This window comes from Micromys minutus (assembly GCF_963924665.1).
Source record: "Micromys minutus genome assembly, chromosome: 10".
Taxonomy (NCBI): Eukaryota; Metazoa; Chordata; class Mammalia; order Rodentia; family Muridae; genus Micromys; species Micromys minutus.
In genome coordinates this window covers 52769830-52796178 of record NC_137979.1, presented here as the reverse complement: position 1 = coordinate 52796178, position 26349 = coordinate 52769830, and the positions used below count along the sequence as shown (strand labels likewise).

The window sequence follows — 26349 nt, the reverse complement described above, 5'->3', positions numbered from 1 at the left end:
AAGATGTTGCCTAAGGGGGACAAAGGGTCTTATGATTGTTAATATCTTTATTCCTATACTGATAATGTTTGTTTAATTTATTCAAAGTGATTAGTTAGGCTTCTTAAATGTATATTAAATGAATTTTATATGCTAAGCATCAATAATTTTAATAAACCTCAAAGACTGAGAAGTATGGAGAGATTTAGTCAAATATTATATTCATATCTTATATATTTAATTAAAAGCATATGAAAATTTGTAATTTTAAGTTTGAATTAAAGAAATTTATGAAGGCTGGAGAGATAGATGGCTCATTGGTTAAAAACACTGGCTATCTGGGTTCAGTTCCAAGTACCCACATAATGGCTTGCAACAATCCATAAATCCATTTCCAGGTATTCTGTGCTACCTTCTGGCCTCCATGGGCACCAGGCACAGATGTATATTCATACATTCATGCATGGAAACATACACACATAAAATTAAATGTAGTTTTAAAGTATTCAATTCATTGATGGGGGGTAGGTTCTGAAGAAGGTTGTACATGTATTCACATTACTTAGATACACAGATTTGAGATATTTAGTTTTTAATTTAATTTTTAAAAAATTATATTTATTTTCTGGTGTGTGTGTGTGTGTCTGTGTGTGTCTGTGTGTGTCTGTGTGTGTCTGTGTGTGTCTGTGTAGGTATGGAGGTCAAAGGAGACAACTTTCAGGTCCTTTCCTACCATGTTGGGCCTGGGAATCAAACTAAGGTTGTGAGGCTGGCAGCAAGCATTTTACCCATTGAGCTGTCTAACCAGCACATGGGAGATCCATCTTGTCACTGAACTGTTGATGATTTAGGGGAAGGCAGAAGTCTCCTGTAAGGTTTCTGTGTCATTTAGATAAGAGCACAGAATGTTAGTTTTTAAATATTGCATTATGTCAGGAAACTTTTACTTATGATCTGTAGAAAATTATTTCATCCTTAAATAGATATGCCAACCTGAATTTATGTTTATCTTCTCCTTAGAGTCATTTTTCTCATTACCACTGGGTTTCTTCAAACAAACAAACAAACCTTTTAGCTGGGTAGTGGTAGCATATGTCTTTAATTCCAACACTCAGGAGGCAGAAATAGGTATATTTCTGTAATTTGAAGCCATCTGTCTTAGGGTTTTACTGCTGTTTACAGACACCATGACCATGGCACGTCTTTTAAAGGACAATATTTAATTGGGGCTGGCTTACAGGTTCAGAGGTTCAGTCCATCACCATCAAGGCAGGAACATGGCAGCATCCAGGCAGACATAGTGCAGGAGGAGCTGAGAGTTCTTCATCTTCATTTGAAGGCTGCTAGTGAAAGATTGACTTCCAGGCAGCTAGGATGAGGGTTTTAAGCTGATGCCCACAGTGACACACCTACTCCAACAAGGTCACAATTCCTAATAGAGCCACTGCCTGAGCCAAGCATATACAAACCATCACACCATTCTAGTCTACAGAGCAAGTGCCAGACAGCCAGGGTTACAAAAAGAAACTGTCTTGAAATAACGGACCCCCCCAAAATAAAACCCCAAAGCCAAAAATAGATCTTTTAATTAGTTTCTTTGTCTCTCTCTCCTCCTCCCTCTCCCTACCTTTCTCTCTCTCTCTCTCTCTCTCTCTCTCTCTCTCTCTCTCTCTCTCTCTGTGTGTGTGTGTGTGTGTGTGTGAGAGAGAGAGAGAGAGAGAGAGAGAGTATGCACATGTGTTCACACACTCACTTCTGGAGGCTATTGGAACCCCTAGAACTAAAGTTGCAGTTATGAGCAGTCTGACCTGGGTGCTGGGAATTGAACTGTGGTCCTCTGAAAGTGCAACTGTTCTTAAGCGCTGAGCCATCTCTCATCATCTCCTTGATTAAAAATTTCCCCTCTAAGAATAGATCTTGATGGAAGATAGAATTAGGTCCTGATTAAAATGATCAGATTTGTAATCTCCTTCCTCTACTCTTACTGGTGATCGTTGCTAAGGTTACAGTCATTGATTGATGTAAAGCTGAAGGTTACTCAGCTGCTTCTGTAGTTTATGATCATATTTCGTACCTTACTGTAGTTAGGGTTTAATTATCTACATTTGGCTTATAAAATTCATTTAATATTTTTAAACATTTAAGTGTTTAAAAAGGAAGCAATGCAGTCTTACTATTTTAATTTAATTTTCCCATGTATTTGTTTTTGTTTTTTTACAGTACTCTGTGCAAAAAACTTGGTGAAAAAGGATTTTTTCCGTAAGTAAATGAACTTTAATACAAGTCTTGTATATCCTGTGTAGGTTTGGGGGAGAATTGTATTTTCAGAACTGCCTGGTTTAGAAGTTTGAGGCAGACTGCTTTGTGAATGCTACAGTTCCAGGTCAGTTGCTTCACACTTATCTAGAGGGCTCTGAGGTTTGTAAATACAAGTGTTAGAAATGTTTCTGAAAAAGTTTAAGAAGAAATTTAATATGCTTTTACTTTAACATTTTAAGGACAATTCACTCATGCATTCAGGATTCATTGGGAGAGAGTTGAGCCTGCTTGGAGAGTTTTCAGAGTCGTAGGAAAGAGACACTGCCAGTCTCAGAGAAGGGTTGACTGTGCCCTGTAGTCTTGCTTGTCAGTTGGGTGTAGTTTCTTGTTTTGTTTTGGGACAGGTTTTTGTTGTGTGGCCTAAGCTGGTCTTGAACTTACAGTTCTCTGTCTCTGCCTTCTGAGTGTCAGGATTACAGGCATTAACAATGCCCAGACACTGAAAAACTTGGTAGTTTCATTTAGGATTAAGTTTTGTGAGAGCAGATTGGGATGTTTCCTTGTATTTACTAAAAATTTTAACCTGTAATCTCTTTCCCTCTTCTCACTTTGTATTTTTTTGTTGTTTTGAGGTAGGGTTTCATGTAGCCCCGTCTGGCCTTGAGTTCTTGAGTTTTCTGTGTAGTCTTTGCCAGCAAATTGCTAGTATGAATTTTAACCTTATAATTTCATACTTTATATTAGCTATAAGTGTTTCAGTAACAGTCATAAGGTTTTAAGTAAAAACCTTTAGCCAAAAATTTTACATATAAAATATTTGAAATTAGAAATAACTTATCTTAAGTCCTGTCAGCTTACAAAAACAATGTGTTGAGTGTTTAATATGATGTTAGGTAATTAGATTGTTTAAAAGAGAGAGAAATTCTTAGGGCTGGAGAGATGGCTTAGCAATTAAGAGCACTGACTGATTATCCAGAAGACCCAGGTTTGATTTTTCTCCACAACCACATGGAGGCTCAGTACCATTTGTAACTCCAGTTCCCGGGGATCTGACCCCCTTTCTGACCTCTGAAGGCACTGCATGCAAGTGGTGCACGGGCATACCTGCAAGCAAAGCATTCACGTATGTGACCACAATACATTTTTAAAGGAATCAGTTTGACACATTTTAAATCCATAGTGAATTTCAATTACTTTCTATATTTCTACAGTAGAACTTTATTTTAAAGAACATTAGTTTGGGCTGAAGAGATGGTTCAGTGGTTAGGAGCACTGACTGTTCTTCCAGAGGTCCTGAGTTCAATTCCCAGCAACCACATGTGGATGGCTCACAACCATCTGTAATGGGATTTGATGCCTTCTTCTGGGAAGACAGCTACAGTGTATTTTATAATAAATAAATAAGTATTTTAAAACCATAATTTTTATAAAACTCTAGTTATGGAAGTTTATGGTATCGTGGTGTTTATATGGGTAAGTGTGAATAGGGTAACTTGAAGCAGAGGTGGGCAGTTGGAAGCAGCTTCTGCTTCTGTCCATATTCTGTTTACCCTACAAGCATTTCACAGGAGAGGGCCGTGGAACTCCCCAACTGTATCTGCTAACACCAATTTTATTCTTTACTAGGCTGCTGCCTAATTATACTTTCCTATCACTAATAACCTAAAGGCCCCGGGAATTTTTTGAAAAAAACGTTATTTAAGTTCGAGCTTTGTGATTTGTCTTGGTGAAGCTGCAGAGTATCAGGGAGGCTTGGATGTGGTGCTGACCAGAACAAAGCTGAGGCTCACTTTCAAGACATTTGCTCACATTTGGAAGATAAAATCTTCAGTTTTATCTTTCAGTTTTCTTTCCTTTTCAAATTCTTTCCTCAGAGCTCCATTTACAGCTTCTCTCATAAAACATCCAGATAGTCTTGTCTCTGTGTACCTCAGAAGTTGTTATTTCTTTGTAAGCCTCTAAGAATTGTCAGTGACACTTTGTAGAGTCTTTTTGTGCTTGAATAGTAGGTGAAAGAAAGAAATCCTATTTCATTGGTGTAGGCAGTAAAAACTTGAAGAATAATTTGAGTAATTAATAGTGTGAGCTTGCTTCAGGCATAAGGTTTAGAGGCAGCATAATTATTTTTAAAACTTAAAATGGAAGATACCTGGCAGATTAGATAGGGGAGAAACAAAAAGTCAACCTTAGGCCTTCCAGAGGAGCCAGCCAAGGATGGCAGTGACTTGAGGTTTACCTTTCCCCAGTGTTCCAGACTTCTGTAGGTTCATACCTGCACTTCAGGGTGTCTTTGACCTGTTTATAATAATTTTGTCTGTCCACATTTATCTTAGAGGAAGCCAGTAGATCTTAAATTCTATTATTGAGTATGTTTATTGATCAAAGTGGAGTTTAAAAAAAGATTTATTATTTTAATTTTATTTGCATGAGTGTTTTGCTCAGATGTAAGTGTACTGACTGAATCCCTGGTGCCCCTGGAGACTAGGAGAGGGTGCTAGGTTCCTGGAAGTGTATTTATAGACAGTTGTAAGCTATTATGCTAGGAAGTGAACCTGGTTTCTCTGCAAGACTAACAAATGCTTTGAACTGCTGAGGCATCTCACTAGTCCCTAGAATACAATTATTAGTGGTAAATATAGTTAAGTTTTTGTTTGTAATTTAAATTGTGTTAGGTGATTAAAGTCCATTTTAAGATGGTATATGGGTGCATGTGCCACTGAACATGTGAAGGTCAGGGCTCTGCTGCTTGTAGGAAAATTCTTCGTGCCTGTGTGTGCTCTGTATTCATCGCTCTTTCTTCCTGTTGACAGTCAGTCTGTTCTGGCTTTATGAGCTTTTCCTTCACTCACTCTTGAACCAAATAGTAAATGAGTGGTGTGTCAGTTTTTCATCACTGACAGAATACTTGAAAGAAGCATCTTAAGGAGAACCAAGTTTTTTTTGGTTTGGTGGGTTCTTTTTGTGTTTTTGGGCTTTGGCTCACTGTTGCAGTTCCTGTGGGCCTGTGATAAGGCAGAACACTGTGGCAGGGAGGACATGGTAAAGCTGCTTACTTCACTATGGCTGGAAAGCAGAGATGGTAGGGATGAGATGGAGTAGGGCAGGAATGAGATCTAGCACCAGAGTGATACCTCAAGGATTCAGTTCCTTCAATAGGGTCTCATCACCTCCCAGAATCGCCGTCATGTTTATGAATGCATCAGTGGGTTATTCTTGAGAAGGTCAGAGTCCTTATAAACCAGCCCTTTCCCAACTACCTTTGGGTTTTGCTGTAGTAGGGACCAATCTAACACAGCCTTTGGGGTACATTCCAAATATAATATAATATAATATAATTAATATAACATAACATAGCATAGTTGTAATCCTTAAATACAGTTCCTCTTGTTTTAGTAACCTCTAGCCATAAAATTATTTTCATTATTTTTCATGACTATAATGTTGCTATCCTTATGAATCATAATGTAAGTACTGTATTTTCTGATGGTTTTAATTAACCCTGTGAAAGGGTCCTTTGATTCCCCCCAAGGGGTCACAACTCACAGGTTGAGAACCATTGCTTTAGACTCTGTTCATACTTCTCACTGCTATGTGTACATTGAGCAAGTTATGATTTGACATTTAAATCTTTTTATTCTTTATTTGTAAAATAGGGATTGTCTTAGGGTTTCTATACCTGCATAAAACATCATGACCAAAAAGCAAGTTGGGGAGGAAAGGGTTTATTCATCTATACTTCCCACATTGCTGTTCATCACCAAAGGAAGTCAGGACTGGAACCCAAGCAGGTCAGGAAGCAGGAGCTGATGCAGAAGCCATGGAGGGATGTTACTTACTGGCTTGCTTCCCCTGGCTTGCTCAGCCTGCTTTCTTATAGAACCTAGGTCTACCAGCCCAGGGATGGCACCGCCCACAATGGGCTGGGCCCTCCCCCCTTGATCACTAGTTGAGAAAATGCCTTACAGCTGGATCTCATGGAGGCATTTCCTCAACTGAGGTTTCTTTCTGTGTGATAACTCCAGCTTGTGTCAAGTTGACACAAAACTAGTCAGTACAGGAATATCAACATTCATTTTTAGAGGATTATTGTAAAGATTTAAGACAAAGCATTTTGAATAATGTGTTTGCTGTTTTAGTCAGATAGCCAAGCATTTCCTTACTGTCGATTTCCTTTCCTTGTTTGATATTTTCATTTTCTTTTTGTGAAGTCTCTTATTACTTGTAGTCATTACTTGATAGCAGTTTTTAAGCTAGTTTGATTTTTCTGAAATTAATGTTCTATGTGACAACTATGTTTAACAAGCCCTTCAAATGGGCTACTAAGACAGTTGTATGGAAGAAAAGATGGGAATGTTTGAGCATTCACCTTCTGAGTTTAATGGCTGCTTACAGTCTTCAAGTACCCAGGCACCATCTAGATCATGATAGTGTTTAAAAGAATGCTCCAAGTTGGGAACCAGAAAATACATACAGTTTTGATATCCTCTGTGTGTGTGTGTGTGTGTGTGTGTGTGTGTGTGTGTCTGAGTCTGAATGTTAGAATGGAGAAATTTTTTAGTTTAAAATACTTCCCTTTTTTCCACAGGACTTCCCGATCCATTTGCTAAGGTGGTAGTTGATGGTTCTGGGCAGTGCCATTCAACAGATACTGTGAAGAACACGCTTGACCCAAAGTGGAATCAGCATTATGACCTGTAGGTATAAATGATTAATTTGAAATGAAACACAGAATTAATGTAATATAATCTTTGAAAATAATCGTGGAAAATGGTTTCAGCTTATATATAATATAGTTTCTTTTTCTTTTTCAAAATAGTACTAAAGATTGAGCCTTGGGTCTCAAACATGGTAGACAAACTCTGTCCTGGAACTATCCCCTGACCTCCTTTTTTTACTTGTATGTATTTTATCTGAGATAAGTTTTACTAAGTCACTCAGGCAGATCTTGAACCTGAAGACTTCATACTTCACCCTTCTAAATGAAGCTAGGATTGCAGGCATGCCAACACACATGCTCAGCCTTACAATTTGACATTTATAAAAGAGGAGCCAAACCCAGTGGAAAAGTGCTTTGAATTATTGATAAATAAGACAGGCAGGTAGACATCACAACACACACACACACACACACACACACACACACACACACACACACACACACAGTTAAAAGAAAGAAAACATATCTTGAGAAAGTTACAGCCATACTTCTTGGTAGGCTGAGTTTACCTTTTTCTGAGGACTAGTGGTGTTGACTATGTTTTCATGTGCTTGATGGTTCTTATTTTATGGTTGATATTAACTGGCTACCTAGGGAGGTCTTTCTTACATGTGGAGGGAACAAGATCTGAGTAACACTTGTTAAAACTTTTCATTATGTTGGGTAGGCATAGAAAGAATAACAAGTATGCTTTGGCCAAAATCTTGACTACATATATAATATTGTATTCTACATGATAATATTGTATTCCCTTAAAGAGACATTTTTGTTATGTTAGACCCTCTTAAGTTTTGTTTATAAATCTTATACTTGTTGGGGAAGTTGAGGTTCCAATAAAATAGAGATTTCTATTTAAGTTTAAAGCTGGGTGCAGTGGTGTGTGCCTATAGAACTACCTATTCAGGAGGATCATAAGTTCTCAGTCCCTTTGGACAACACAGCAAGACTTTTTCTTAAAAACAACACCACCAACAAAAAGCTTACAGGTTTAAAAGAATTCATTTTTCTTCTAACCATGTGTATTAAATTATACAAGTTTTCTTTAAAATGAAAATAGAGACTGGCCAAATGTGATTGCCAGTTAGTTTCTGACCTTGAAATATTTTGACAGGATGTTTTGACTTGTAAAACTTAAGTGCTTATAGTTATTTCAGAAGACCTATAATTAGGAAATTATTACCATTTACAATTTCAGATCTTTTTGTATCATAGTAAAAATAAAGAATATGTTAGTACATGTACTAAATAGAGTTCCTTAGACCAGTAGTGGGCCACTTAGGCCTCAAGAGTCACTATTTTAGAATAGCTGCAAACCAGTTAGAAAGCATTAGTAATTTGTGTGTGTGACGTGTTTGCTTTGCAGTATTACTTGTTACTATATGATATAACATGCACTAGTTACATACCAGTGTGTATCTGGTAGATGTTTTTGAAAGCTGATGAATGCCTCCTCTACGACAGTTTAGAACATCTCTTTTATAAGCAATAAACCCAATACAAACCAGCTTCATTTTAGAACCAGGTTTGATGGCCCACACCTGTAATCCACCACTTGAAGCAGAGGTGCAGGAGGCAGGCAGGTTGAAAGCCAATCTGGTCTAAACAAAGAATAGCAAAACAGGCCTAGGCATGTAACTTAGTTGTTAGAGTACTTGCCAAGCATGTATAGAGCCCTGGATTTGGTCCTATCATTACCTAAAACTGGTTATAGTAACACATGCCTATAATCCCAGCACTTGTTAGTTGAAAGCAATATCACATAGTTCAAGGCCAGCCTGGGCTATATTAGACCACGCCTCAAAGCAACAAAGCAAAGGGAGAAAAAAAACTCTTAGTTTTTATAATGCCAATGTATTGACTTGTGTCACAAGAATGTCAGGTATACAGACCACTCTGTAGACACACTGGACTTAAGCACATCTTTCACATTCCTTGTTTTTGTTTTATTGAATGATAGTATAAGATCAAGGTTGCTGGACCAAAAATGTGACCTCTTAGAATCACTGGAAGAAAGTTAGGTTCTGATCACATGATTATGTTATTAACCGTGTTTTTGCATGACTTGATGCCATGTTAATAATTGGCCATTTTAGAGTTTTTACATACTTGCAGGCACATACACAGACAAGTATAGTAACGCTTTTCCCTGCTCTGCTTGTCTGCAGGCAGTGAAGTGAGATCTACAAGAGTCCTGCTTGCTCAAGGCCTGCATATAGGAAAGAAGCAGGGGAAAAGCGTTACAACTTTTGTTCTGCAGCATTTAAAAATATAACAGGTAGGTCAGATTTTTTGGTCTATCAGCCTTGACAGTGCCTCTTGAAGGTGAACTAAGTATCTGAGGTAATAATTAAAGTATGAGTGTTCTTTCTACATCTGAATAACATTCCCAAACCCTAAAATAGAATTAAAAAAAAAAAAGTTTACCAACATGAGACTGGAAAAAAAGGGATTATATTAAAATTATTTTAAATGTTTTTAAAGTTTAAGTTCAGTACTTTGTATTTATTAAATTCAAAATACAGTTTGCTTCTTTTAGCCATATTCAGAAATATACTTAGGATGTTAGGATATTAAAAAGTTAAATTGTATACTATTTATAATTACCAAGTTACTCATGTAGCTGTTTTGTCTTTTAGGTATATTGGAAAGTCTGATTCAGTTACGATCAGCGTATGGAATCATAAGAAGATTCATAAGAAGCAAGGTGCTGGATTTCTTGGTTGTGTTCGTCTTCTTTCTAATGCCATCAACCGCCTCAAAGACACTGGTTGTGAGTATATTTATTTTAATTAGAATATATATGTGAGAACTTTTATATAGTAGGTGTCCAAAACGTGTGTTCCCATGTATATCTGAAACACTGATAAAAATTCCTGCTCTATATTTAAAAAAAAAAAAAAAAAAAAAGAAACATTTTGGGCAGGCAAAATGGTTTGGTGGATCAGCCAGCTGCCAAGGTGATAGCTCACTCTCTCCATTTCCTCTTACCCCCAGCACATGTTAAATTTTTTTTTCAGAAGTGGAAATCACATTTAAGGATGTGACTCTAAAGGTGAATCAGAGAGGACTGATATTTGGGGTTGTCTTAGACCAGATAAAGGCATCTCATCTTATGGGTGAGTGCAAAGACCCGAGGCAGCACAAGATGCTGAAAATAAAGGATGGTGAAGTCTTGACATCTATACAGGGTATTTGCACCATCCATTTAGGGTTCAGGAAACATTGAGGAAGAAGGTAAAATAAATGTATAAGGCACAGGATGGGGAGAGGGCCTCTAAAATGCCATCTGCTAAGCACAACATGGCCATAGCAACAATGAACTCACACTAGCTGTGTATAATGCACTGGAGGTCCAGAGGTTCAGTCGTCCTAACATTCAGTTGTGGAAGGAGAAGAGATTCCCAGGCCTAACACCCAGTGCTGATCTGTTTGGAAAAGAAGAGATCCTGAGAGAGGAGAGTAGACCCCAGTCACCTACACTGGTAAAACCACCAGACTCTCTTGGGTAACTCCAAACTTGTCAGCTTTGAACTGTGTGAAACACTTAAAAATCAACAAAGCAAAACTAGACCACAAAGTTGGTTAATAGGCAAAAGAGATTTGAGGGAAGAGAGAAGTGGGTGGTAGAACTGGGAAGGAAACAGGAGGGGAGAGTGGCCAGGATATATCACATAAGTGTATGAAATTAAGAGAGGTGGGGTGGGGGAGGTGACTGATATCCAGAAGGTTAGAAAGAAAGGTACCAATATACATGCCTTTAAACATTTTTAGCACCTCTTTTGGTAGACTTTTTAAAGTAGAAGTAAATTCTTATTTGGTGATAGTGATCAGGAAAAAAAAAAGACATTTGAGAATAAAAATAGTTATACCGACTATTTGACTATATAGTCTTTCTGTCCATCCTATATATTAGAAAACAGGCATTTGAAATAGTTTTTATAGTGGATTGGTGAGTGACTTACCATGTCTATCTCATGTAACCCTGGGACAATATAAAGTGAGGTCATGACTGCTCTAAGGTATGATTGAAGGGAAGGTTTGAGAAGGGAAGTTTTTGTTTGTGAAACAGGGTTTCTTTGTGTAGTTTTGGTTGTCCTAGAACTTAACTACCTCTGTAGACCAGGCTGGCCTCAAACTCAGAGATTGATCCACCTGCCTCTGCTTCAGTACTGGGATCAAGGTATGTGCGCTAACACCCAACTTGAGAAGGTTTTTATTGTAGGTAGGAAGGAGAGTACAGCCAGAGATATCTGGAAGAATCCAGAGTAGGAAGAGAAAGTAGTAGACTAAGAATTTCTAGTAGATTAAAATGGGCCATAAAAGGAGAAAAGGGGTGGTAGGCAAGAATAGAGCGCCACTAAGACAGGAAGAAAGAGAGGAGAGAGGATATTGCTTAATAGTGGTGTTATATAGGAAGGAGAAGCTGGGGAAAGGGAAGCCCTCAAGCTGGAGAAATTTAGGGTAGGAGATGGATTCAAAGAAATAAAAATCAGGGTGCCAGCATAGATTGTATGACAGGTATATGCTATGCTTAGAAAACCTGATGGCCAGCATGTGCTTTGGTATGCTAATAGGCAACATAGTAGTCATTTGTCTCTTTACTTTTGGACTGTCAGGGTTATCTTGCCATTGGAACACAGTTAATACTTTTTCAGCAAATGTTTTGTTTGTATATTTCTGTAGAAAATTTTAATATAAAAAATCAGTTTTGCTATGAATGCCTAAGCTAGTTAAGAAACATTTTATCTAAGGAAATTAGAAACAAAACCACTATAAGTTTAGCTTTGAATGCAAGATGTATTAAGAAATGTACAATGAGATGTATAAATATTGGCCTGTTACGGAAAAGGGTGATAACTATGTTACGCGTTCTGAATCAGAGGAATTTAAGCACCTAAGCCACTGAGAAAGTCTTAGCTCCTAGGTTGGCAGGGTAATAGGAGAGAGAGCTGGGTAGACAAGATTCTATATATGGACAGAAACTGCTGAACTGTCCAGTTCAGCGGGAAGATGTAATTTATAAGCTCAGCCAACATGTTGTAGGGACATTGTGCCTTATAACTTTAGGGACACGACAGTGTTGTTTTCTTCCTTCTCTTCCTCCTCTTCCTCTTCTTCCTCTTCCTCTTCTTCCTCTTTTTCCTCTTATTCTTCATCATCTTCCTCTTTCTTTTTCCTTCTTTCTCTTTTTTCTCTTCCTCCTCTTCTTCCTATTCCTCTTTTTCACTACCACCATAGGTTCTGTTACATATTAGAAAGCCAGGACTTGGGTTTAAGTTGCTTAGGACCAACAACTATTGAGAGGTAAGGTAAGCCAAGGCTCAGACTGAAGTGATCTGAAAGTTTTGGGGAGAACCATCCATTACCAATGTAGTTTACCAGCACTTCACGTTTTTGAAATCTGAATTTGTCAAAACTTGCTAAGTTGTTTAAATATGCTACATATGTAGTCATGGAATTTTAAACATTCATTTTATAATTAGGATGATTATAAAATGATTTAAAAAGAGAGGTCTAGTTTTCAGTGATCTGTGAAAATGTATCATTCATAGATTATAGATGTTAGAATTTCTGATACTAGCTTTTTTGTTTTCATTTGAATAGATCAGAGGTTGGATTTATGCAAACTGGGGCCAAATGACAATGATACAGTTCGAGGACAAATTGTAGGTAAGTGTGAAATTTAAAGTTTTGAACTTTAGCTTCTTTTAAACTGCCATAGGTCTGAGTACCTTTTTTTTTTTTTTTTTTTTTTTTTTTTTAAAGAGAGAGTGTCATATAGCCCAGGCTATCCTTGAACTTGCTGTCTAGCCAAGTTGACCTTAAGTTTTTGATCTTCATCCTGCTTTTGTCTCCTGAGTGCAGGTTTTGTGATGTGTTGGGAATCAAATCGAGGACTTTGATATGGTAGGAAAGTACTCTACCAACTGAGCCCCATTCTTAGTTGTCTAAATAACCTCTGAATACCTTGGTATTGGCATGAATTAAACATGAATCATATAAGATGTTACAGTGGGTTCAGGATACAGTCTAACTTAATTTAAATAAATAAGTGAATAAATAAAAAATGTAGGGATGAAGAGATGGCACCGCCTTGCTGTGCAAGCATGAGAGCCAGAGTTCAGATCCTGGTATTTATGTAACAGAAGTAAGCCCAGCATGGTACCAGCCCGCCCGTAACTCTAGTGTTGAGAGGAGCAGAGACAGGAGGGTCTCGGGGGTTTGTTGGCTGCCAGGCTTGTTGAGAAGCTGAGCTCCATGTTCAGGAAGAGACCCTGCTTTGAAGAAACAGTGTGAAGAGTGAGAGGGGAAGACACAGTGCCCATGTGTACACCCCATACCACAACTCTAGAATCAGACATACACACAGCCCACAGTCAAATACAAATAAAACACATACAAAATGTAATGTCAAAAGAGAAAAAAGCAGCATTTGTTATTGTAAAGAATTATTGAGACTTTAGGAGGAAATTCTCTTAGAAGTATTCAAATATAGTAGAGTACTTGATGATGTTACTAATTTTATGAAAATAATTTTGAAATTAATTTTTAAATAAGACAATATTTTGTTAAAAGTCATGCATAGCATGCATACATACACACACACACACACACACACACACACACACACACACACACACACACACACACATACTGACCATCTTCAGCTGACCTTGAGGGATTGGCTCCATTTTAGATTGACGGAGAGGCATGGTGAGGTAGGCTCTTTGGCAGATGGCTCTGGAGCTTCTTAAACTAAAATAAGTTACTGTTTCCCTACTTGAGGTAGAGCAGGATTTAGATTAAAATAATTCTAACTCTTTCAGAAAAGCATTAGTTCCCCAAAGTACAGCAAGAGTTTGGATCTGTGGATGGAAAGCTGCCGAGTAGCCACATAACAAATCCTGTGACACTTACTCTTGGAAGCATCTGTAGTACAAGACTACTGATAATTTCTGTGTTTCACCTGAGAAAGGGTAAAATACTTCAAATATAAATCCCTTCACACAAACCTTTTGAGTGTAATTTGCCTGCTCATTTGGTATTCTATGTGATGCTTGCTAGTTAGTAGTTTGGGGTAACAAAAGTAGTTTCACTAGCTATAAATTTGCATTTATAAAAATCTCAAACTAGGCACAGTGCTACATACTTATAATTCCAGCACTTGGGAGGCTGAGGCAGGTAGAACATAGGTTTGAGACCAGCTTAGACTTTCAAATACTTACCACCACATAGCAAACGTGACTTCATCACATATTGAAAATGTACTTATTAGGACAAGTGTTTTACTTTATGCCTATATATTTAATGTAAAGATTGTGTTAAACTGGATTTTATAGTATAACCATTATTAAGAACAATATTAGCTGTGTTTTAAAATCCTGTTATGTCATTCTAAAACATGGACATAGGGACTTAGACACACACACACACACCTATATACATCTGTACATATACATACACACAAATATATGTACATATACATGGATATGATTTTATATATATGATGTCTGTACAGTTTATTTGAAACAGGATTTTATTCTGTAACCCAGGTTGGTCTTGCACTCACAGTGAGTCAGCTGTCTCAGCCATCTCTGAGTGCTAGGATTATAGGCATGAGCTCTCATATCTAGCTAACGATAGCATTTGGGAAAAATGAAAAAAAAGCACTGTAAAAAGCTAACTTTTTTAGTTGGATGATGGTACACAGCTGTTACTGCAACATTCAGGAGGAAGAGAGAAGAGGCTCTCAAGTTGAGGATAGTCTGGTTTGTGGAGCAAAAGTTTTTCTTCTGGGGCTAGAGAGACAGCTTAGCAGTTAAGAGCACTTGGTGCTCTTTCAGAGAAGACCCAAGTTTGGTTCCCACTATCCACATCAGGCAGCTCTTAGAACCACCTATAACATTAGTTACAGAGAATTCCAGGCTTTCTTTTGGCCTCTATAGGCAGAAGTCCACACAAAGACATTTAAAAAAAATCATAAACTTATAGGCAAAAATAAATAATTAAATACCTAACCAACCCAAGCACAGTGGTACATACATGTGATCCTGGCACTTGAGAGGTAGAGGCAGGAAGATCAGGTGTACAGGATCCTCTTAAGCAACATTGTGAATTTGAGGCTAGCCTGAGCTACATGAAACCCTGTGTTTTAAAAACATTGTGGTAGGTTGTTGGTGCATACTGGCATCCCAATACTCAGAATGCCAGAGGCAGGGACATCTCTTAGTTCAAGGCCAGCTTGGTCTATGGAGAGATTTTTAGGACATCCAGGGCTATATAGAGAAACCCTCTTGAAAAAAAAAAAAAAAAAAAAAAACTAAACAAATAAATAAGCAGGCAAGCAAGACTCATTCTGGAAATCTCACTTTATTTTTCTTATATTTGAAAACTAAATAACTTCATTATTTTTTATAAAACATTTACATTTACTGAGGTGTATAGTATATTACCGTTCTCTCCTTTAAATTAAACTTAATATAAAGGAGATCTATCTTGAAATAATTTTTTCAAAATTTTAGCCAGGTGTAGTGGTTCATGTATATAATTCCAACATTAAAAAGGCTAAAGAAATAGGATTCCCATGAGTTTGAGGGCTGAGTGGGCAACATGATTAGTTCAAGGCCACTCTTTCCACACAATGAGACCTTTTGTCACACAGTGCCACAGAATGTCAAAAATGAGAGATGGCTCAGTGACTAAGAGGACTTGCTGCTCTAGCCCAGGACCCACTAGGTTTAGTTCTCAGCACTCACACGGTGACTCACAACCATCCATTATGTTCTAGGGACTTCTGACTTCCGACTAGGCCTTTAATGTGGTGCACATGTACACATGTGGGTAAAATACTTAGACACATAAAATAAATGCATCTTTTTTAGGAAACCTAAAAAATAGCACTCCCTCCAAATTTAAAGAGCAAAATTTTGAGAACTTTCTTTGAAAAAAAGTCCTCAGATATCATATTTTATGTTGTAACTTGGGAATTTTATAAAAAGAAATTTGGCTGTATCTCTTCTATCTTTGGAAAAGATGCCAAAAATAGAATTAAGAAAAAGTAGAATAAGGAAGATCTTCAGAGCTATCATGTAACCTAGCGTCCTTATTATTTAGTCTGGGATTATGAAAACTGGCACTGATTTAGGGGTTCTGGTGCAGCCTGCTTTATAGCTGCTCAGTAGTAGTTTCATACTGTCATGCTGTTAATACTCCTGGGACCCGACGTTTGTCTTATTGCTGGATCCAGTGTAATTTTTATAGCTGCTCAGTTTTTCAGGAATACAACCTAAGTTCATGGGAAGTTTCAGACTGTTTTCAGACTTTCTTAATGTCCTGTCTCTTTAAGTGCAGTGACTGACAGACTTTACATTGTCCCATTTTGATGTTGGAAAAGGCACTAGACTCTCTCCCAAAAGCAAGACAAAAATTGAGAAGACATTGATTTTTTTTTTAAAAAACATTACATTAAAAAAATTTATGGAAAAAGAAGTTACAGGTTTTAGTAGAAACCAAGAAATTCATTCTAAACTCTTACTTTGGTTTTTGCAGTGCTGGGAGCCTTATGCATGCTAGGCAAGAATACGCTCACTGAATTATATCTTCAGCTCAATTATTCTACAGTAGAAAAATAATCTAGATTTTATGTTACTTGGTTTTCTGAGACAAGGGCTGCACTTAAACTTGCTGTGCTCCCAGGCTGACATCCAACTTCCAGCGGTTCTTGTGCCTCATCCTTCCTTCTGAGTCCTGGGATTACAAACGCCACCACACTTGGCTTAAGATGGGCTTTATTTAGCTTGACAGAACTGGAAAGCACTGTCAAAATCTTAATTATGATTTTGTTTTTTAATAGTAAGTCTTCAATCTAGAGACCGAATAGGCACAGGAGGACAAGTTGTGGACTGCAGTCGTTTGTTTGATAACGATTTACCAGACGGGTAAGTGGACATCATCAGAGTCTTAGAGACATGCAACAGTGCTGCCCCCAACCTAGTGATAGAGGAGTTGCTGTTGATGATGCACCTGGAATTTCTATGAGTATAGAAATAGAACATAGATTTCTGTTTTACTTGGAAACTTTTAAGGACTTGCCATAAGTGGTGTTAAATTTTATTTAAAAAGAGTTTTGAAAAGGAAGAGAAGGAAATTTTTTTTTTCAAAAAATTACTCTGTACATTTATTTTTTTAAACAAAAAGATTTTTCATTAATTATCTAGAACAGAGTATACAAGTTAATTTAATTTAAATATTGCTTTTTTTTTAAGAAGGAAAAGAAAATTGAGTAATAATAATTGCAACATTATAACATTTGGTGAAGTATAATTGTGAATAACTGTGTCAAGCAGTTGAGCATATAATGTTATTTCATTACTGTGGCAGCAAAGGCAGTGTATAGTGACCACCTGGGTTCTGGTCCTTATTCTTCTGCTCAGTGGCACAACTCCTGCTTACCAAGCACAGCACCTCTGCAATTCTGGGGGCCTGGAACTCACCTGTACATTGGCATTAGATCCCATTACAGATGGTCATGAGCCACCATGTGGTTGCTGGGATTTGAACTCAGGACCTCTGGAAGAGCAGTCAGTATCGTAACCATTGAGCCATTTCTCCAGCCCATAAAAATAAACCTTAAAGACAAATCAGTGAGTGTTGCAGAAGTAGACCAGTGGTTAAGAACATGAGCTGCTCTTGGAGAGAATGTGAATTCAGTCCTCAGCGCCCTTGTCAGGCAGCCATGTGTAACTGCAGCTCCAGGTGATCTGATGCCCTCTTCTGGGGCACTACACATAAATAAAAGTAGATTGTAAAATCAGTTTAAAAAATTAATATAGGGGCTAGTGGAGATATGGCTTAGGAGATAAAGTGCTTGCCACCAAGCCTGACAATGGGCACCCCAGACCTACAAAGTGGAAGGATAGAACAGTTTCTACAAATTGCCCTCAGACCCATATACCTGTACTATGGCATATGCACTCCCACATATATTCAGGTAAATATAAACATATAAGTAAACATACATTTTTAATTAGTAAAAATAACTATAGATTGTTTTGGCTTTTAAAAATGTTTAAATTATGTGTAGATGTGTATGTCTGTGCATGTGTTTATGTGCCTATTGGACTCACACAGATAGTTGTGAGCTACCTGATGCGGGTGCTGGGAACTGAACTTGGGCCCTCTAAAAGAACAGCAAGTGTTCTAAACCACTGGGCCACTTCTCTAGCCCTTTGTTTTAACTGCTGGATTAAGTCTGTTAATTCTTTTTTGAAAACGAGGAAGTCTGTGGTGTTTTTCACAATGAAGTTAAAGATGAAGTAATAACTATATTAAGACAATATACCAATGTGAAACATAACCTGTCTTTTCTTGCTGATTATTGTTGTATTATAATTGTAGCCACAGGAGGGATATAGCTACATTTCTCTTGTCATTTGGGTATTTCATTAGATGAAATGGCATAAAGAGTTTAGGGACAAATGGCATTTTTATTTTTAAAAATTAGTTTAGAGGACTAAAGAGATGGCTCAGAAGTTAAGAGCACTGGCTGCTCTTCCAGAGGACCTAGCTTCAATTCTCAGCACCCACATGGTGGCTCACAACCATCTGTACCTCTAGTTCCAGGTGATGGGATGCTCTCTTCTAGCTTCTGAAGGCACCAGGCATGAACATGATGCACAGACAGACAGACAGACAGACAGAGAAGACATCCATGCATGTAGAATAGGAGATAACATTTAAATTTGAGTTTCAACAGCTCAGCTACTTTCCAGAACTTTTAGATCCTTTCCCAGGAGTTTAATTTTTTAATTATAAGGGATTAAAAATTTTTAGACTGGATTCTAATCCTTGATCATTTGCTTAATTGGTGTAAAATTTGATAAATTTTATGATTAATGTGTCAGTTCAGGCATATGCCACAAAATTCTTAGAAAATTATTGTCACCTTAAGTGTTACTAAGGTTTTTAAAGATTCTCATTTTGGCTGATAAGAAAAAATATGACCCCAGCAAAAATAGCTTGACGTTCTGTCAACACCGTGGTATAGTTCTAATACACGTTGAAAATAAAATAGCGGCTCTTTATGAATTGATCACCTGGGTTGTCTTCTAAGGTTTGTGATAGAAAAGCCTTTCTGATTTAGTGGTTGCAGACATTCCAAGTCTCACTTCTGACTGACACTTATTAATGAACTATTTCTCAATACTTTAATCGCAGTTGGGAAGAAAGGCGGACTGCCTCTGGAAGAATCCAGTATTTAAACCACATAACAAGAACTACACAGTGGGAACGCCCAACACGGTAAAGTCATTTTTTAAGTATTTTCTATGGTTCATGCTAGCCTTTTCTGGATTCCTCTTCATTCTCTGATTTTCCCATTGCTTTATGCTGGTACAAACCATTAGGTCTTAGAGTGAGTTAGATCATTGCTAAGTAAGGTATGATCAAAAAAACCATATGGAAGGTGAGTATCTGAGAGTGAGTGGTAGGGAGATGGTGGCCTTGCAAAGGAAAACTCTGAAGTAGATCTTGACAGGTGGTAGGTAGAGCCCTGTCTGTGGTGCTTCCTGTGTAGAGACATCAGGATGCAAAGCAGTTGCTGGAAACTGAAAAGGAGTGCTGTTAAAGCAGCTGCAAATGAGTAAGGTGCATGCTTCACCTCTTCTGTACTCCCGTTTACAAGTAAGACTCGAGCAGAAATGACATCTCTGCTAGTGTTTTATTGGCTCCCCTGGTGATTACTGCACAGGCCTGACACTCAGAATAAATTATTAAATGGTTTTCATTTGCTGAATCTGCTTTTGTTTATTGAGGATTGTTTTATTGAAATGAAGCTTGCTTGTTTGCTTTTCTCCCTCCCTCCCTCCCTCCCTCCCTCCCTCCCTCCCTCCCTCCCTCCCTCCTTCCCTCCTTCCCTTCCTCCCTTTTTTCCTTTGTTGTTGTCTTGCTCTCTGGTTCATGCTGGTCTAGAGCTTGAAATATAGTCCATCCTACCCTTAAACTCAAGGTCCTCCTGCTTCATCCTCCCAAGTGCGTGCCACCACACCCAGCTTAGAAAATGTTTTATTACATTTTGGATGTCTGATTAAAGCCTTGCCATTTTAAAACTTTTAAACAATTATTTATAATTTCTTATTTCCCTTTCTTTCCCCCAAACCCTCCCATGTGCTACTCCCACACTCTTCTTTCAAATTCACCACCTTAAAAAATGTTGATTTATATATATGTATATATATATATAATGTGTGTGTGTGTGTGTATAAAGATTCCCAAATAGAAAAATATGACCTACTCAGGCCATATACTGCTACTTGTACGTATGTTTTTAGGACTGACCATTTGGTAATAAATAGCCAGCTGATGTGCTTCCCTAGGGAAGACTATTTCTTCTGATATCAGCATTCCTTAGTTGCTTCGAGTTTTTTGTTTAAGCTGAAGTGAGTGAACTATCTTGTCATTTTAAGAAACATGCTGAGCTCAAAGTTATATTTATTTCTAAAACAAGCTGCCTAGGGTATCAGTTAAACCGAAGAACCTATTTTTTTAAAAAAAAAATAGCATAAATGAATTTATATCTATGTCAGTGTTAAAGTAAAGCCTGCTTTCTTCTAACTCACCTTTGATTTTCACATGTATGTTAATTTGAAAATGAGCTTTTGGGGCTGGAGAGATGTTTTTGATAGCATTCAGATCTGATTCCCAGTTACCTACATAGTAGCTCATGATTGTTTATCTCTAGTCCCAGGGACTCTGATGTCCTCTCCTGGCACTCATATGATACACACATGCTGACAAAATACCTACACACGTAAAATAATTTTTAAAAAGAGCTTTTAATTCAGGTGTGATGGCTTACAGTTCTAATTCCACTGCCCAGGAGTCTGAAGCAGGAGAATTACTATGAAGTGAGACCCTGCCTCAATAAAATAAATGAATTTTTGGGCTGGAAATACAGCTCAGTGGTAGAGAACTTGCCTAGCCTGAGTGATGCCCTCGGTTTTCTTCCTACTGCTAACAGATGAACTCTTCCATTACCTGTTGTTTCTGAAGGCTGCTTTATAGAATAGAAATTCCTTGATGAGACAGATTAGTTTCTTTATTTGATGACATTTATTAAGGTACTGTTATTCCTCACATGTTAGTAACAGGGTGTCATGGCTATTTACAATAGGGATAAGCCACCTAACCTTCCTGTAATATTGTAGCAGACAGTGAGCAAAGATGCAGGTGTGAATAAATAAGAAATACAAGAGATAACTGACTGCTGCATTGAGAAACTAAGGCAGTCAACTAATTCTTGACCTGATGATTGGGATTCTGTCCAATGAAGTTAAAAGTCAAAAGGTTATGTTTAATACGCATACTGTATTTCATGTAGTTTAGCCATGAGGTATGCTATAGAGCAGCCATTACTTACCTCCTGATGAGTAGCTGACTGGGAGCTGGACTTCGCTACTGTTATGTAGTTTGAAGATCTCTATACCATGTATATCACTCACTAGCCCTGGAAAAGATAAGTTTAAAGTGCACTTTTGACTCACTGCTGATGACTTTTGACTATTATAAGGTCAGGAAATGACAGGTTGAGAGCTGTGTGTGGTGGCTCATCATGCCTGCAGGCCTGGCTTGCAGGAGGCCGAGGCAATGGATTGTTGTGAATCACAGCCCGCCTGGACTACAGTGAGGTCTTTTCCCAATAAACAAAACCAACAAAACTTCTAAGTTGTACCATAAGTTGGGAACTATGTTTGCTATCAAATTGTAGGGTGAGTTCTTTACATTAGAACCTCTCCAAAGAGGTGATGTTTAAGTATAAACTGTGTTTTGAGTGACAAAGAACCATACCTAGCAAGAGTTACTGTTTCCAAGAACTAAAGGTCACATGACTTGGACAAATTAATATTGTGAAGGAACACCTACTTGTCAGAAGCCCTGTGGGAGGGAAAATAGTAGAAATCAGGTCTAAGTCCTTGTGCTTGGTGACCCAGTAGCACACATACATGTATGGATATTATAAAAAGTTAATTGAAATTGTGTTTCCTTTAGTCATCTCATTTTTTGCTTGATTTACTTACTGTATTTTCACTATAGTGTATATGTTGTCTAGAGACCTAGTTTTACTGTCTAAATTGGTGCCTTTTCCCCTTGTCACTTTTCAATAGACCGGCGTCAGAATATTGTAGTCCTGGCAGACCTCTTAGCTGCTTTGTGGATGAGAATACTCCAATTACTGGAACAAATGGTGCAACGTGTGGACAGTCTTCAGACCCCAGACTAGCAGAGAGAAGAGTCCGGTCTCAGCGACATAGAAATTACATGAGCAGGACACACTTACACACTCCCCCAGACCTCCCAGAAGGCTACGGTATGAGAACAGCAAAGGGAACATTCGTTTTGCTTTAAGAGCGTCAGAACTATTTGGGTTTGTTCTATTGAGACAGGGTTTCTCTGTGTCACCTTGGCTGTCCTGGAGCTCTCTCTCTGTGCACCAGGCTGACCTCCAACTCAGAGATCTGCCTGCCTCTGCTTCCTGGGTGCTGGGATTAAAGGTGTGAGTCACCACCACTTAACCAGAGAACTAACTTTTAAAAAGTTGTTATTGTCTGTTTTGAGATAGGGTCTCATACAGCCCAGGCTGGCCTCAAGCTCCCAGTATAGGCAGACAGTCCTTGAACTCCTGATACTCCTTTCTCTGCCCACTCACCACACTGGGGTTATAAGTATGCACCACCACACTGTACTTTAGAAAGTACGTCTGAAAGTTAATATGGCCTGGGGGTGCTAACATGATTAAGGCCCTGTGATCTGTGGAATGGTCATAGCAGAAACATACTACACTAGACAGTTTTGGGGGTGGGTAATCAGGGTTTAGGGATTCTGTGTTAGAGTAAATATAATCTCCAAATTTAAAAAGTCTGTAATGGTTAGAAGGCTGTCTAACCAACAGTTGGCCATAGGTATTTAGCTTGTATGCTCATTTATAATAAAATGTAGATACAAGTCACACAGTTATTATAGGAAGCTTATGGAATGAAACAAGACCCCCCCCCCCCAATACTATAGATGTTGTGATAGTGACACCTAATGACCAAAATTTGGAATTACATATTTTAAGTAATTTTATTTTTACTGTAGAATTTATATAAAAACTATTTTGCGAACAAATGATTATAGTTTTATTTTAAAATAAATTTCAGCCTCTTATTTTGAAAAAAAACGTTTCATTTAACTTCTATGCCCCATCAGTTGGCTTGCCCTGCAGTGAGTGATTCCAGTATGGAAAACAGACCTGGCTTTGCCTTGACACCGATCATATTGTAAACCCTGAGACACCCTATATTTATCTTCTGTAAAATGAGAGGAATAATAGTAACAGCTATGTAGGTTTGTTGCAAGAAATGACATATAGTCTCCAGTGAAGTGTCTTATGTTTGGTGTAAAAAGCAAGTTAGGAAAATGTGTCTATTGTTACATCATATGTTAGAGATAATTCCCATGGAGCTTATCAGCCAGGTTATTTGGAGTAAAGGTGAAATGTATTTTTACAGTGTGTGTGATTTGAGTTCTTTTGTAAGAATAAAAAGGGACTAAAATAGCTACCAGGGATGAAATTATTGTAGCTGTTGTCAGTGTTGGGTTTTTTCCTAAGTGTGAGATTGAAGGCAGGCACATAGTCAGTGAGCTTCTTCGGGTCCTTGGAGCCAGTCCTTAGGTGGAAGTTGTTCATTGACTTCATGGCAGATTTATAGATACAGTGTGCTCTGATGTCAGCAATAGCTTTACATCTTACACAGTGGCATTCTCACTGTATTTTGTGAATGTGTTTCCATTCAGAAGACAACTGAAACACAACACATTCTTTTCCTGTCTTTTCACCTTTCAGGCTTTTTTCTCTCCCCACAGTACATGAATTTCCATTATGCTTTAAAAATTAGTTTTATGACTATGTGATATGTTTCGTTTACATTAGGATCTCTTTATACCCTATATGGCCAGGAGTTTTGACAGGTAGCCCAGGCTAGACTTGGACTTGTTGTCACTGCCTCTGCCTCCTGAATGCTGGGATTGCAGGTTTGTGACACCTTGTTTTTGCAGTCCAGAAAAAAAATCTTGATATATCTTTCTTAGGAAAAGAGAAATCACAAAATTGGGTATAAAATTGCCATAGTGAAAAACATCATTAGCCTAGAAGTCTTTTTAAATTTTTAAAAAGCTCTGTTGAAACATTTTTAAAGTAGCTAGCCTTTCTTGTGAGTGGTCTGATCGATTTTGGGGTACTGGCTTCACCTCATCGCCATTTATGGAATTGTTTCCAGAGATTGAAGAAATGATTTGTTTTGTTTTGAGACAGGTCTCACCAAGTAGCTTAGATTGGCATAGAACTCACTATGTAAACCAGGTTTGGCTCAAAACTCATAGAGATCCGCTTTGCCTCTGCCTTCTGAGTGTTGGAATCTACTATGCCTAACCAAATAAATAATTTGTCAAACTTTTGTAGGGGTGGTAAGAAATTAAACGGGCAATTGGGAGATTGGGAGATTATTATCCTGTTAGAGTATCATCCAGTATAATGGTGTTTGATTGAATATGAAAAACTGAGTATGTTTTTATTGTCTTTACAGAACAGAGGACAACACAGCAGGGTCAGGTATATTTCTTACATACTCAGACTGGTGTGAGCACGTGGCATGATCCGCGAGTGCCTAGGTAAGAACATATCTTACATACTATTGTATTGTATTGTTTTATTGAGACAAGGTCTTACTATATAGCTTTGACTGGCCTCAAACTCATAATGATCCACCTCCTGAGTGCTGAGATTAAAGGTGTGAGCTACTACTGTTCTTGGCCTTTAAGTATTCTTCACAGCAACCATGACTATCCATTTCACCCAGGATTTTCTCATTAAAAAAAAATTAACTTCTAGTGGGAAGGGTCTATAAACAAAAGAAACAAACAAATAAAAATTAACTGCTAAAACCAGTTTATATAAAAGCTTGGTTCTTCCTGGCAGTGTTTCAGCTTATACTTAGTAGAAAGTCTAGATATTGTCTTCGGTCTCACCTTAGCTTTCTGCTAGTCTTAGACTTCTTTCCCGTTAGCACCCTTGCTAAAATATGTGGGCAAAATACATGTCTGTGGGAGACTGAAAAGTAATTTCATGAACAACGTGCAAGCTTACCCATTAAAAAAAAAAAAAAAAAAAAGCAGTAGGGGAAAGTGTTAGAAGCTGCACACCCTCAGACACAGTATAACACTAGCACTTAAAAGGCTGAGACCAGGAAGAAGAGGAAAGGAGGATCATGGGTAAGTCACTGCCATTTACCACCTTAACTGTTGTTTGTTCTGAGATGTGGTCCTTGGTTCTGCTTAGGCTAGTCATGAGTTCCTCTAATAATTCTCCCTCAGCCTGCTGAGTGACCACACTTCCCAGTGAGCTATTAATTTTGAGTACCTTTTTATTGCACATAATGAGGTTTTCACACATTAGTTATTTTGTTATTTTCTAGTGAGCCATATACTAAGTACCAAGTAATCTAATCTAGTTGAACCTACAAAAAAAAAAAAAAAAAAAAAAAGACCTGAATTTTAATTGGAATCAGCTCTGTGGTGTACAAACACATTTATGTAATGAGGTTTTATATATGATATACCAGTCAGATCCAAAAAACAAGGCAAAGCATTTGTGGGGGAAGTGGGGAGACGAAGAGCTCTTTCTTCCTAAAGCTTACATCCAAACCTCTATTATGTAGTTGAATCAAAAACAGATGGGACTGACTGGACTGGGGTTGCTTTGATCCTGTGTCTTATAAATAAAGTGGTTAAATAATGAAAACATTTTTCTTTGTTACACAGTTTAGAATTAGAAGTGTGACAACCCAGAAAATGTGCTGTCATTAATTATTCTACCAAGTTTGCCATTTCTGTGTCTCCACAATATAGTAGTGTTCTCTCTTCCTCCTCTCTTTTAATAAAATGAATAAATTTTAGAAAGCAGTAGTCGAGGGAGAGTTTTATATTTAAGTTCACTGACAGAAACCTAAGGACTTTAGAACTTAGGCTTTTGTGAAATTGTGAGCTCTTCTCCCCAAAAATATAAAATGTAGACAAAAGTCGAGCATGATAGGGTATGCCTTTAATTGCAGACCCAGATATCTATAAGTTTAAGGCTTGCCTGGTTTACATAGCTACATTGCAAGGTCCAGACTAGGCAGCTTTATAATGAGACTCTATCTCCAAAAACAAAACAAAAAAAAGCTGATCTTTTGTATTGAAGACCCAATGGAGTTATGATATGTATACATAATTCTAGCACTCAGGAAACAGAAGTAGCAAGATCACAAGCTTTAGGCCAGCCTAACATATATAGTGAGATTCTGCCTCAAATAACAGCA

The 26349-nt window shown here is 37.8% G+C and overlaps 1 protein-coding gene across 4 annotated transcripts in view; it reads left to right on the top strand.

The window, feature by feature from the left end:
* The window catches only part of SMURF2 (SMAD specific E3 ubiquitin protein ligase 2), a 98655-nt gene that overhangs the window by 42678 nt on the left and 29628 nt on the right, over nt 1–26349 (top strand). For 2 of the 4 annotated variants that reach the window (XM_080923525.1, XM_080923524.1), the window contains exons 2-9: nt 2200–2238; nt 6824–6932; nt 9592–9725; nt 12560–12625; nt 16809–16893; nt 19172–19255; nt 22117–22319; nt 24577–24661. In XM_080923525.1, the coding sequence (XP_080779651.1) occupies nt 2200–2238; nt 6824–6932; nt 9592–9725; nt 12560–12625; nt 16809–16893; nt 19172–19255; nt 22117–22319; nt 24577–24661 (805 nt within the window). Of the gene's footprint in view, nt 1–2199; nt 2239–6823; nt 6933–9120; nt 9231–9591; nt 9726–12559; nt 12626–16808; nt 16894–19171; nt 19256–22116; nt 22320–24576; nt 24662–26349 lie in introns of those variants that run through there. The other 2 variants (XM_080923527.1, XM_080923526.1) reach the window with 2 other exon arrangements.